The 14,069-nt window shown below is 41.8% G+C and overlaps 2 protein-coding genes across 3 annotated transcripts in view; one reads left to right on the top strand and one right to left on the bottom strand.

The window, feature by feature from the left end:
* Positions 1-819, bottom strand: part of cdyl (chromodomain protein, Y-like) — a 198,264-nt gene extending 197,445 nt beyond the window's left edge. The window contains exon 1 of the mRNA XM_068001776.1: positions 508-819. Within this exon, the coding sequence (XP_067857877.1) occupies positions 508-531 (24 nt within the window). The 5' untranslated portion in view covers positions 532-819. The remainder of the gene's footprint in view (positions 1-507) is intronic.
* eci2 (enoyl-CoA delta isomerase 2) overlaps positions 465-14,069 on the top strand; it is a 226,393-nt gene continuing 212,788 nt past the window's right edge. The window contains exon 1 of one of the 2 annotated variants that reach the window (XM_068001778.1): positions 465-559. Coding sequence is in view for 1 of the 2 variants with exons in the window: in XM_068001777.1 (XP_067857878.1) it covers positions 1,046-1,101 (56 nt within the window). In the remaining variant the exon portion in view is untranslated. Of the gene's footprint in view, positions 560-964; positions 1,102-14,069 lie in introns of those variants that run through there. The other variant, XM_068001777.1, reaches the window with a different exon arrangement.

The following is a 14,069-nucleotide window of genomic DNA, read 5'->3' as shown; positions in this document are numbered from 1 at the left end:
AATATTAACATGGAATGGTTAAGAAGTACATAAAGTCATTTTTAAAAAAAAAGAGTTCATCATAAGAAAAAGCCACAAGAAAGGTGAAACCCGAGTTTAGGATCCCTGTCTTTCGTTCGTGTGTTGCGACATAGCTGAGGACGGCACTAGTTCTGACTGCACACCCAGCAGTAAATAGTTAGACCGTCTCCATACACTCCCTCACACGCCACACTTAGCCCTCAGCCACATACTCAAGTATCTTATACATATCACACACCGCGGGGAGGCCAATCGCAACATTAGAGACTAAAAGTCAAGTCTCCTTTAAAGATGATTTCAAACAACTCTCTCTCTTCCCCCCCCCCCCCGGCGCGTGCGCGCGCGCGCACCCACACACCGGGTCCACTCCACCAAAAGCTGGACTGAGATCGCCATACGACTCCGGGTTTAAAGGAGAGGGAGAGTGGGGGGGGGGAGTAAGTACGATTCGGAAACCAGGATATCTAATTAATTATTTTTTCATACCTCATACAGTTCCTCCGAAGCCATAATCCTGATGCTGAATACCTCTAATCAAGTAAGAGAGAATCACTTTCCAACCCCTGTGCTCTGGATGTCTGGCCTCCTTTTACTCAAGAAGGAGGAGGGGGGGGGGGAGGCAAGAGAGAAGGGAAAAAATGCCAGTGCGCAGATCATACTGCGCAGCAGGGAGCTCACGCTGGTCCATGAGGGAGAGCGGAAGTTGTACTTTTTTCTCTCGCTCTCATCTGGTGAATTTGCCTTGCGCGCGGGTGTATGAAATAAACGGTTTACAAAAAAATCAACCTAACTTGGTTTCGAAACGAGGCGTCGCTACGTCGGCATTCCATTGACAAGCGCTGAGCAGTTACGTAGCAGAAAGTAAGAGCGGGCGGGCGGGTTCCGAGCGCGGCTTTGACGTTCGCAGAAGTCAGCGCGCGCGAGAGAGGGCGGGGCTTCATTCACCGTCAAGCTAGTATGAGCGGAAGAAGCGGAGTAAAGTCCGAGGGTCTGAGGCTCTGACAGAGTTTGGGTGATTGAGTTGATGGCTGCTGTCTTGTTCGCCTTGTCGGGACGGTGGCAATTATTAAGAACAGTAAGGTGAGGGTTGTAGCCCTAATCAAGGGCATTGCTGAAAGTTTAACGCTGCTCCTTTAGTCTTTTGTTGACTTTTTAAAAAAATCAAATCAGCCCTTGGCTGAAATCAACTGTTGAGTCGGCAGATGAATTGAACTCATGCAGCTTGACAGCCGAGTTGGGCCTGAATTTTATATGTTAATAAATTGAACGATGTTTTTTTTAAAATTGAGATTTCGTTTCAGCTTTAAACGATTCTGAATGGAGCGTCTTTATCCAAAACTCTGAAATTGACCTCTCAAAAATTGAGTGATCTTTAATCTTGAGTCAGAAACTACAATTCCTGCGGTTTAGGGTTTATTCTTCAAATGTTAATTTCCTACATATATAAGTTTACCCAGTGCGACGCAGCAGAAGCTAAATGTGCACTGTTCAAGCTATCAATATTTCCACAGTGTGTGATCTTAAGAGTCTCAGGAGAACAAACTTTTTACCCACCACATGCTTTTAAAGAAGTTATGGAGATTGTTTAGTTGTTGTTGAGAGTACAGGCCAATTAACTTTCAACCCACCTACATTTCCGCCTTTATTCTCGGGTTATGGATGAAATTGGCAAAACTGCACTTACTGCCCATTGATGGGCCTTCTCCTTGAACTGGTACAGTCCTTGTGGTGATGGTACTCCCACAATGATGTTGGGTAGAATTCTAGGATTTGAACATTGTGAAAATCCTTACTTCTCTTAGTCATGCTTTATTTCTACTATATATTGGCTTTCACAACCCAAACTTGGTGTCGTCAAATTATCAAAATATTGCCTACTCTTCTTTCCCGCCTTTTCATCCTTGCAGGTGCCATGTGCTATGGGCATGGCCTGGATTTTTCAATGTAAAAAAGCCCTAACTCACATGGAACTCTCACATTGCTAAAGCTGTCCCCAAGAAGTTTAGTATCCTCTTTCATGACAAAAGTTTCTCTTTCCTTCAATGTTTAACTCTAAAGCTCAAGTTCTTCAAAGACTTGAGTACTGTACTGCTCTCATACCTGGAAAGGCTTATCTATTTTTCTTACATTAGAGACAGCATAATGGCAATAGAGAAAAGGCATGAGTAATATGATAGGAACATAACCCAAATAGATTGAGACAAAGGATAGGAATGGATCGATCTCATTAATAGGTATATTCTACAGACCACCTAATAGTGGAAGGGAAGTGGAGGAAGAAATATGTTGGCAAATCTATGAAATGAATAAAAAAAGCAGCGCCTAATAATCATGGAAGATTTCAACTATCCCCAAGTAAATTGGCAAGAAGAGGTAGGGAAAAGGGAATGGAGTTTTTACAGTGTGTTCAGGACTCATTTTTTTACCCAGTATGAGAGAAACCCAACAAGAGAGGAATCACTGCTGGATCTAGTAATGGGAAATGAACCAGTGCAGATAAGAGAAGTAAGTGTGGGGAACATCTAGGCAATAGTGATCATAACATAATAAGGTTTAAAATAATGATTGAGAAAGATGTAAGTAAGATAAAGACCAAAGTAATAGATTTTAAAAAAGCTAATTTTGAGGGGATGAGAATGAAACTAGGGAAGGTAAACTGGAAAAAAATTTTGACAGACAGAGATATCGAACAGCAGTGGGAAATATTTAAAATGGTGATCAATAGAGTTCAGGAGAAACACCATTGATAGAGATATGGGTAAAATTGAAACGGAAAAGGCATACTCTAAGAACATAGACAATAAAGGAGAGGATGACAAAAGGGAATATGACGAGGATAGGAAAGAAGTCAAAAAAACTATAGGAAAGCAAAGAGGAACTATGAACTTAAATTATCAAGGAATATAAAAAGAAATAGTAATGTATTCAACAGACACGTTAACAACAAAAGAAAAATCAGGTTAGGGATAGGGCTACTAAAGGATGCACAAGATAAATGCACAGTTAATGACAGCGAAATGGCAGAAATATTGAATAGTTACTTTGTCTCAGCATTTATCAGGGAGACTAACAAGGTGGGTATGACATTAGAAGAAGAGATCAAAAAAGATATAAAGACATTTTAGGATAGAAAGGGGGGAGGTAGTTGATAAATCAATCCAACTTAAAGAGGATAAAATCCCTGGTCCAGATGAATTACACCTGTGCATATTAAAGAAGTTAGGGAAGAGATAGCAGAGGCACTATTACGTTTTTATAAAAATTAATTAGAAAAGGGAATGGTGCCAGAAGACTGGCGGAAAGCTAATGTTACTCCTATGTTTAAAAAGGGAGATAGAACAAGACCAGGGAACTACAGACCAGTTAGCTTAACATCGGTGGTAGGAAACATAATGGGATCCTTACTCAAAGATGTAAAAGAAAAACATCTAGAAAATGAAAATATAATAAATAGTCAGCACAGATTTCAGAAGGGAAAGTCATGTTGGCCAATTTTATTGGATTCTTTTGAAGACGTAACGAAGAGTAGATCAGAGCAATGCAGTAGATGTAATGTATTTGGATTTTCAAATGACCTCTAATGTACCACATTGTAGACTTATGACTAAGGTAAGAGCCTGTGGAGTCAGGGGACAGGTAGCAGAATGGATAGCAAGCTGGGAACAACACCACCTGCACGTTCCCCTCCAAGTCACACACCATCCCGACTTGGAAATATATCGCCGTTCCTTCATTGTCGCTGGGTCAAAATCCTGGAACTCCCTTCCTAACAGCACTGTGGGAGAACCGTCACCACACGGACTGCAGCGGTTCAAGAAGGCGGCTCACCACCACCTTCTCGAGGGCAATTAGGGATGGGCAATAAATGCCGGCCTTGCCAGCGACGCCCACATCCCATGAACGAATAAAAAAAAAAACAGAAAACAGAGTAGGGGTTAAGGGTAGCTACTCAAACTGGCAAAAGGTGGGACGTGATGTTCCACAGGGATCGGTGCTGGGACCACTGTTGTTCACAATTTACATAAACGATTTGGACTCTGGAATCGGAAGTACAATTTCAAAATTTGCGACAACACCAAATTGGGGGTTGTAGTTAATAAAAAGGAAGAAACCATCAAAATACAAGAAGACATTAATAAACTTGTAGAACGGCCATGTAATTGGCAAATGAATTTCAATATAAATAAGTGTGAGGTGGTGCATTTTAGTAGGAAGAATAAGGAGGCCACATATTGCTTGGATAATAGTCTAAATGAGATAGAGGAGCAAAGGAACCTAGGGATACAGAATTACATCACTAGAAGTTGTGACACATGTTAATGAAGCCATAAAAAAGCAAACCAGGCAATGGGGTTCATTTCTAGAGGGATAGAATTGAAAAGCAGAGAAGTTATGTTAAACTGGTATCGAATCTTGGTTAGACTACACTTGGAGTACTGTGCACAATTCTGGTCTCCACATTATAAAAAGGATATAGAGGCATTGGAGAAGGTGCAAAAAAGATTCACAAGGATGATACCAGAACTAAGAGGATTTACTTATCAAGAAAGGCTGATCAGGTTGGGGCTCTTTTCCAAGAAAGAGAAAACTGAGAGGTGAACTGATAGAGTTCTTTAAGATAATGAAAAGGTTTGATAGGGTAGACGTGGAGAAAATGTTTCCACTTGTGGGAGTCCAAAACTAGAGGTCTTAAATATAAGGTAATCACTAATAAATCAAATAGGAATTCAGGAAAAACCTCTTTACCCAAAGAGTGGTAAGAATGTGGAATGCGTTACCAGAAGGAATGGTTGAGGCAAATAGCATAGATGCAATTAAGGGGAAGCTAGATAAGCACACGATGGAGAAAGAAATGGTAGAGTGTGGTGATAGGGTGAGATGAAGTAGGGAGGGCTGAGGCTCATATGGAGCATAAATGGCGGTTGGGACGAATGGCCTATTTCTGTGCTGTAGAATCGCTGTAACTCGATGTAAGGTGAATGTACAATGCAACAGATATAAATCAGATTCATTTTATTAATTGATGCAATTGATCTCCACATAATAACATTAAAATAATTAAGACGCTATATTATCCCACTTCAGTGGGACATTTTGCTTGACTGGAACAGACTGCATTCTGTCCTACAGCCCAAGCCAGAACCTCTATTTCTGCACTCTCCTGCCTTTCATGGTCCTTGCCTAACTGCCTGTACAGTTTCCTGTCTTCAAAAGTCGGACTATATTTTTGGTATCTGTGGCTTTCTTATTAGCCCCTGCTTCACAGTCAAATGGAGATCAAAGGGTTTTCCAACACAATGAGTGAGAGGAGCTTCCTGAACATGCAGACCAGCAAACAAACTTTTTATTGTTTTGTCTCTGGGGGAAAAGCAACTTATTTTTAACATATTAACCACCGTTCGCTTGGGTGTCCTTTATTTTTAAAAAAATCATGAGAATACACATTGCTTTAAAAACCCAACATTAAAAGTAATATTTTTCCCAAATCCGTTCTGTGGAAAAATGGTCAAAAAATCCTGAAACATGACTGCATAGAAAGCTGAAATTTCTGCCAGGTGCACTCTGTGAAGAGGGTCAAAGAGCAATCTTTAGTATAGAATTTACTTATGCCAGATTGTCAACAGTTTTAGAGGGAATTGAAAAACAGTTGTACAGCCACCAAGAGGTCAAATGACCGTTGTAGAATTGCATTCTGGATGTCTTCCCAAAGACTGAGATGTTATAATAGTCTCTTTAGGGCCTTATGACTCCAATGTAAAGGGCCTGTGCCTCTCAATTTATTCATTCAAGAACCGAGTCATCAGACAAGAACGCTTCATTTATATGTGCAGAAGAAAATTTTGTTTTTGATGGCTATAAAGGAAACCATCCATTGCTTGAGTTTTCTGCTAAAATTATGCTCATAGATTGTAAGTATTGATGCTCTGTCTTGGTCTAGAAACATCTGTTTAAATTTAGGATTATTGACAACAATAACTTGCATTTATATAGCACCTTTAATGTAGTTAAATGACCCAAGGTGCTCCACAGGAGCGTTATCAAACAAAATTTGACACCGAGCCACATAAGGAGATATCAGGATAGGTGACCAAAAGTTTGGTCAAAGAGGTCGGTTTTAAGCAGTGCCTTAAAGGTTGTAGGGGTTTAGAGAGAGAATTCCAGAGCTTAGGGCCTAGGCAGCTGAAGGCACGTCCGCCAATGGTGGAGCGATTAAAATCGGGGATGCGCAAGAGGCAAGAATTAGAGGAGCGCAGAGATCTCTGAGGGTTGTAGGGCTGGAGGAGGTTACAGATATAGAGATGGGCGAGGCCATGGAGGGATTTGAAAACAAGGTCGGGAATTTTAAAACCGAGGCATTGCAGGACCGGGAGCCAATGTATTTCAGTGCGCACAGGGATGATTGGTGAATGGGACTTGGTGCGAGTTATGTTACGGGCAGCAGAGTTTTGGATGAGCTCAAGTTTATGGAGGGTAATAGATGAGAGAAATGGAATAGTAGAGTCTAGAGGTAACAAAGGCATGGATGAGGGTTTCAGTAGCAGATGAGCTGAGGTGGGGCAGCGACGGATGATGTTTCAGAGGTGATGGAGCGGATATGTGGTTGAAAGCTCATGTCAGCTCAAATAGGACATCCAGGTTGCAAACGGTCTGGTTCAGCCTCAGGCAGTGGCAAGGGAGAGGGATGGAGTCGGTGGCTAGGGAACAGAGTTAGTGGTGGGGACCAAAGTCAATGGCTTCGGTCTTCCCAATATTTAGTTGGAGGAAATTTTTGCTCATCCAGTGCTGGATGTTTTCGGATGGTGTCTCCAAGGGACAGCATGTAAATGGGAAATAGGGGGCCTAGGATCAATCCTTGGGGGACTCCAGAGGTAACTGTGCGGGAGAGGGACGAGAAACCATTGCAGGTGATTCGCTGACTACAACTGGATAGATAAGAATGGAACCAGACGAGCACAGTCCCACCCAGCTGGACGACGGAGGAGAGGCGTGGAGGAGGATGGTGTGGTCAACTGTGTCAAAGGCTGCAGACAGGTCGAGAAGGATGAGGAGGGATAATTCACCACGGTCACAGTCACATAGGATGTAATTTGTGACTTTGATAAGGGCTGTTTCAGTACTGTGGCAGGGGCAGAAACCTGATTGGTGGGATTCAAACATGGACTTATGGGCATGGATTTGGGACAACGTTCAAGGACTTTGGAGAAGAAAGGGAGGTTAGAAATGGGGCGGTAGTTTGCAAGAACAGAGGGAGGTTTTTTTGAGGATGGGATTGATGACGGCAGATTCGAAGAGGAGGGCGACAGTACCTGAGGTGAGGGAACCATTAACAATGTCAGCTGAAGTGGGGGTCAGGAAGGGAAGTTGGGTGTTCAGCAGTTTGGTGGAAATAGGGTCGCGGGGGCAAGAGGTGGGTCTCGTGGTCAAGTTGAGCTCAGAGAGGGCTTGAGGGGAGATACGAGAGAAACTAGAGAAAGATGTGAGTTCAGGACTAGGGCAAGGGGAAACTTTAGGGGAAGTTTGGCTTAGTGGGCTAGTGGAAGGGAGGGAATTGTGATTTATGTGGTCCAGCCAGATCTGACGATGAAAGGCTAAACCATTTGTCTGCCATGAAGATTCAGGCTGCGTCCCTTGGAGTTAAGGGAGCGGAGATGAGGGCCATGCAGGGGGAGTTACCAGGATGAAAGAGAGTAATGGTTTTAATGGGGATAGGTGATGGTGAGGGTTTGATTGAGCAGATCGACAGCTGCAAAAATGTCTTGATGAATGGAGGGCTATTGGGAATTTGAAATTGTTGTTGTAAATGAATTGGAGATTTTTTTATTACCGGAGCGGACACAGAAGGAAGTGGGGTTGGAAGGGGGATGTGGGTGGAGAGGGATACAAGGAAGTGATCAGAGATGACCTTCTCTGTGATTGACACGATGGGAGTAGAGAGGCCACGTGAGATGGTAAGGTCAAGGGGATGGCCGTGAATGTGGATAGTGGAGTTTATATGGAGGGAGAGATTAAGAGAGGATTTGAGGCCAGTGAACTAAGGAGAGAGGGCATGATGAGTTGAGATGGAGGCTGAAATTACTGAAGATGAGAAGTTGCTCGGTGCAGAGGCTGAGGGAAGAAAACGGTAAAGATATCTAGGTGAGAAACTTGGGTGGGCGGTAGAGAACGAGGATTTTAAAGGAGGGTTGGAACGAGGTGAGATGCTCAAAGGAGGGGAAGGTGCCAGCGGAGTAGGGGGACAGACCACTGTGTGATCTGTTATAGGTGATCAGGACCACACTGCCACTGCGGCTGTCTGGGCGGGGCAAGTGGTGGAACATATAGCCAGGCGAGCAGGCTTCATTAAGGGGGAAGATGTCATCACCCGTTGGCCAGATTTCCGTTAAGGCCATTATGTCGATACAATCATCTGCAATAAGCTCATGGATGGAAATGGCCTTGTTCACAAGTGAACAGACATTCTGGAGGAGATGCGGAGAGGGGTGGTAATAGCTGATCCGCTGGCAGAGTTCACAGAGTCGGCGCTGGGAGTGGTGTGTGGGACGGGAAGGAGATTGGCAAGATTAGCCTCCAGTGGGCGCGCTGGGCAGGGAAGTCGGTGAGAGAGTAGGCTGGGGCAGTTGGGGTTGCTGCTCGTAAGGAGGCAGCGATGAATACCTTGATGGGCCCTTTGTAGGATGCCAAGAGAGGCACAGAGTGGAGCAGTAGGCTTGTGTAAGAGGGGGTCAAGCCTGGGGCGGCAGGGGAGTAGGAAGGTCGAGGTGTGCTGAAGGGTAAGGGTAGGGATTTGGCGGGTCAGAGTGCCTGAGAGGGGAGAAACGAAAGGAGGCATGGCAGCAGGAGAGAAGGGCCTAGGAGTGGTGAAGAGAAAAGAAGAAGAAAGTGGAAATGGAAGTGATGGGCTCGGATCCAAAGCGGCAGCCAAAATGTGCATACGAGTGGACACAGGGAAACTCAAGTTACATAGGCGTGGGAAGATTAGGATAGATATGTCCTGGTAATAAACAGGGATAGAGAGGAGACAATAGGAGGGAGTCCAAAATTAAAGTCAGAGGTCCCTTGGCGGGATAAGGTGATGCAGATAGGGTGGAGTAACTTTGGAGCATCGACGAACTGATGTCCAGGTTCGGAGACAGTGTGGAGGGGGAGTTACTTCAGAAGCTATTTGAAGGGTAGCATATCAGAGGGCACGCTGCTGGAGGTATTTCCGTGGGAATGAAGAGCCAGGAGGTGTGCAGAATCGATCATGTGGCAGAGAAACGGTGGCAAAGTTGGAGATCACTAAGACCCAGAAGCGGCGGAGAAATGGACTGCAGCCCAGGAGAGTGAATTTCTGGCCAGTAACCACACTAGCAAAATAAAGCTAAAAGACCAGTAGGACAGTCATAAGCGCAGCAGGTAACAGCAGAGGTGGTGAATGAGCTATAGGCTAGACAAAGTTACTGTAAAACTTACGCAACTGAATAGCAGATCAAAATCACAGCAGGTGAGTCTGCCAGCATAGTCTTGACGTTAGAGAAGTCCAGGAATTTGGAAGCCAAATTCGAGCAAAGATCCAGTGCTCGCTGATGAAAACAAAGAGCAGGCATGATTGGGGGTTGGGCAATGGGCCCAGGTAACTTTAAACTTGTAGTTAGGGCTGAAATGCACCCACCATTAGAGCCAGGGAACTTAAACAATGGAAGAGAGGAGATTGGGGGAGAAAGGGCAAATTGATGGCCAAAAATAGAGTTGCACAGCAAACGAGCTCCCTGGGGAGCTGCCGGCCCAGGAGCCATCTTGGTAGATTTGTAATACCTGTAACAATCTGTAATACCAAAAAAAAAATCTGTAGGAACCATCTGCCTTTACCCTCTGAAATGCAATGGCTAATAACTTGTTTCCTGCAATAAGCTGTTCAATAATTTGTAAGTATAGGTGTACCAGGTAGAATAGCCATAGTAAGCTTTTCTTAATGATATACATACACACACATATATATAAAAATCTGATTCCATGGTAGCTGCAAGTACAAGTGGATTATAGTAAACATTACCTTGTTAATCGTCCATGAGAAGAGATAAGAAATATAGTAGATATATAGTGAATCAGTCAAGAATGCGGAGGGGAGGCAACAGTATGAATAAGAGCTAGTTATGGATGTATTGGGAAGAGATTAAAAAAGGAAGGCCATAATTGATACCCATGGTTTCTCATTAGTGAGTACAATGAACAGAAAATAGATGTTGTGCAGATTCATTGAAGGGTAATTAACCAGATGTAAGAAGAATGCGTTGACATAATGGCATTACATTAGGAAAACTGAAGTAAACATGTTGAAGATGCAACACACTGGAGTTCCTTGGGGACTTTTGACGTGGCCTTGCTGAGTCTAGCGCAAGCAGTCAAGATGACATGCTTGCAACCTCCTGAAGGAATCCTTGGTATGTGAGTATTGATACCTATATCTCATATGCACTGCATGCAAAGGGTTGTGTTTTTCTCATTGACCTGATTTAATAAAGAGTATTAACCAGATGTTCCTAGTCCTCGAACTTGTAAAAGGTAAAGGATGTATGACAATATCCTATAATACCTCAATAAGGACAATAGGGATACATGGCAATATCCTAAATAAACTCAACATGTAGTGCCTTTAGGAAAGTTTTAATACACTTCACTGATCAGTATAAGGAAATTTGATACTAAACTGGAAAGGGAGAGATTAAGAGGGGTGACCAAAATGAAGAGATGGGTTTTGAGGATGTTGTTAAAAGGAGAGGAAGAGATGTTTAGGGAGTAAGTTCCAGAAAGAAGGACCAAGGTGGTTGAAGGCTCCACCACCAATAGTGGGTTAAAGGAAGAGAGGGAAGCACAAAAAGGCCAGAGTCACAGCAAGGGGGGAATGCGGGACTAGCAGAGATTGCAGAGAAAAGATGCGGTGCAACCATTGAGGGATTAAAACACGTGAGGATTTGATAGCTGAAACTCAGCTCAGGGTCGAACAGGATTCCAAGACTGCAAGCAATTTTGATCAGCCTGGAGTTTTTGGAATTCATTGGAAATGATTCCAAGAGGTTGCTTTGAGATTTGAAATAGTTCCTCTCATCAGAGTTCTTGTAGCTGCTAGTGATGAAGACTTAATAATTGAATTTCTTGAAAGAAGTGCTGATGGTTGGATTATATATATTTTGTCAGGTTTTTGCTGAGTGGAAGTCCTAGTGAGTAATGGGACGAGTGTGATATATGACTTGGATAATTTTAGGAACATATCTGTGACTCCTCTTTCATATACTATGTTTAAGATGCCTTTTCAAGTTTGTTTTTTTTGCCAGGAGAGGCCAATAACTAAAGACTATGTATCAATAACTATACCAGGTAACAATAATGACTTGTAAATGGAAGAAAATGGTGCTTGTTTGATGGCTGCATGATGTATTTTCTTGAATTTTCTTCATTTGCATCCTGCACAACCACTAATATTTTGACTGAGCAGTACCTCAGAAGACTGTTTGGGTTGGATGGGACAGCTACAATTCAAAACAGATTTAACTTTAAAAGCATATTTTTATCAGAAAGATCTGAACTATTATGTTTGGTAAAGATATGCGTATTGCTTCAACTGATTGCTTTGTAGATACTTTCTAAATTGACAGAGCTCAATGTTTCCTGATGTTTATTTTACTACTAGAGTATGTTTCACTAACAAATCCTTATTGCAAGTTTATGTATTCTGTGGACCATATACATTTGAAACTCCAATTTAAAAAAGAAATGACACTTTCTTAGCTTTAAAAACGGACTCAGTTATGTTAATGTGAATAGCTAACATTTGCCATTTAGCATGGTGGATGAAGTAAGAAAAAATGGACAAAAAGATGGACTGGTAACTTTATTCTTGGGAAAGGTGAAACTAAGATACTTTGAGAAACATGTGGATGTCTCCTCAAACAAATCTATCTTCATCCCAGATGGGGCATGAGGCAACTTTTAATCAATGTAGTTCCCTCTAACTCTCCTAGTTGAAACTAAAAAGGAGGCAATGTGAAGAAATTTGAAACACAAAATAAATGTTTATAACCTTATGTTGAATCAAATTTAAGTCTCTCAGGGATGATTATCTGAAATTATTCTTCTGAGCTCTTTTTTGTAATAAAATTGTAATGTGGGTAAGGAAGCTAAGCATTATGCTGTGTGGCTATGTTTGAATCTTCATTTCAAATTTAGATACTTGAAGGTCCAATAGGAACTCATTTGATACAAGATCATTAATTTGATCAAACATCAAATTTCTTCTACTTTGCATTATAAACTATGTGTATGGAAGCTTTTCAAAATACCATTAGAGCCCCATTTATTGAGAATTGAAGACCTGTTCAACAGTCAACTTGTCAGTTGGATGCTGTTTGGGAGAGATGTCAAATGTTGCTCTCCACTTGAGGGAAAAGGTCTGACTGGTATGACAACAAGATAATTCAGTAGCATGTTGCTGCAGAATGCCCAAGAACAAAAGATTTCCTTGGGAGTTAAAAATCGATGAGAATCCTTCAACTTGTAATTTCTGCAAGATTATGGGAATAAGTGGAAAACTGATTAAATGTGCCCATAAAGCATTTGCTCTAAAAATGTGGATAGTTTGCTGAAAATATGATCTGATTTTTATGCCCTTGACCATAACTGTGGAAGCATGCTTGACCAGATGTTGGGTAGAGATTGTCACTATATGCTTCCAGTGTTGATTAACAATTTTAAATAGAATGGTTGCAGAACATTTGGGAATTAAGTGTTTAATTCTTTAATAAGCTTGGGGCTGGGATAATGAACTGGCCTCAGTTCGTGGTATCTCTTTATAGATTAGTCAAAGACCAGGTTGTAAAAGTGTAGATGAGTTACAAAACAACCCTTAGTTCTAGCCACATATACCATAGAGGCTATTTTTGACTAAAGCCCTGAATACAGTTCTACAAAACCTCTTGAGGAATATGTATCACCAAGATGAGAGGAAGTGGTGGAATTGTAACTTGATTGGCAAAAATCCTGTCTAACAGAAACCTGGTTTCCCACATGTAGGGAAATCCTTATTTCCTGTGATTCTTGGAACTGGACAAATAGTCAAGCAAAGAAAGTCACCCTCACTCATGGTAGTTTCATTAATCAAAAGTAATTATTTAATATTCATACGAGCATTCATGAAGCAAAATCAAACCATACATACAAATCACTTTCCTCTATAAAGTCCCGTTATATACTTAATAATTTGCAACGTTACTATTTAATGACTTAACAATTCATACATCAGGCAAATCATTAAATACGTATAACCTTCAACTGAGGATTTTGCGCATCGAGTCCTGAAGGTGATTAGCTCTTCAGCCCACTGGGTCCTCTTCTCTTTCCACAATGTTCGACTGCAGTGTGTGTGGTTCCTTTTGACCCATGCGGTGAAGAGACTGTTCTTCTCTCGGTCTTTTTTATATTGTTTTTACCAATAGGACATAGGATTGGGGGAAGTGTCATTCTTTTTGTCCAATCGCTCTCTGTTGCTATGCCTCAATCGTTAACATAACTCAATGATTGACAGTTTAGGCTTTGATCATGTGACTGGAATGTGTAGCCTTTTTGATGTAGATAAGACCATGTACTCAAACCATGGAATGTAAAAGGCCCCTTTACTATCTCTGTCTATGGCCTTTCATGCAGAGATAGCCCCTTTCATTATATACACAGATATTCTTAATGGTCCTGACATCTTCAATTTTGATTGCTTCAGTGGTTTCAAATCCATTCCTTATACCATTTGCTTTCATGATATACCACATGCTGGATGCAACCTATTTGTTTTATAAATCCCAGTTCTTTGAACAGATTACCAGAGATATAAGAGCCCTCATGCCTTTTCACACCTTTCATTGCTTTCCCAATATATAGCATGTTGTAAACAACCTTTGATGTATGTAACACGTTACCTTCTCTTAAGTTATCCCCTGCTGTGTTAAAAAGCTTGTTTCTAAAAGCCTATGTGTTTTAAAAGCCTGACAACCCTTTAAGCTCACTATTATCCATCTAGATAT

Source organism: Heptranchias perlo, chromosome 2 (assembly GCF_035084215.1).
Source record: "Heptranchias perlo isolate sHepPer1 chromosome 2, sHepPer1.hap1, whole genome shotgun sequence".
NCBI lineage: Eukaryota > Metazoa > Chordata > Chondrichthyes > Hexanchiformes > Hexanchidae > Heptranchias > Heptranchias perlo.
The sequence above is the reverse complement of the archived record's forward strand: the minus strand, read 5'-3'. Positions and strand labels throughout refer to the sequence as shown.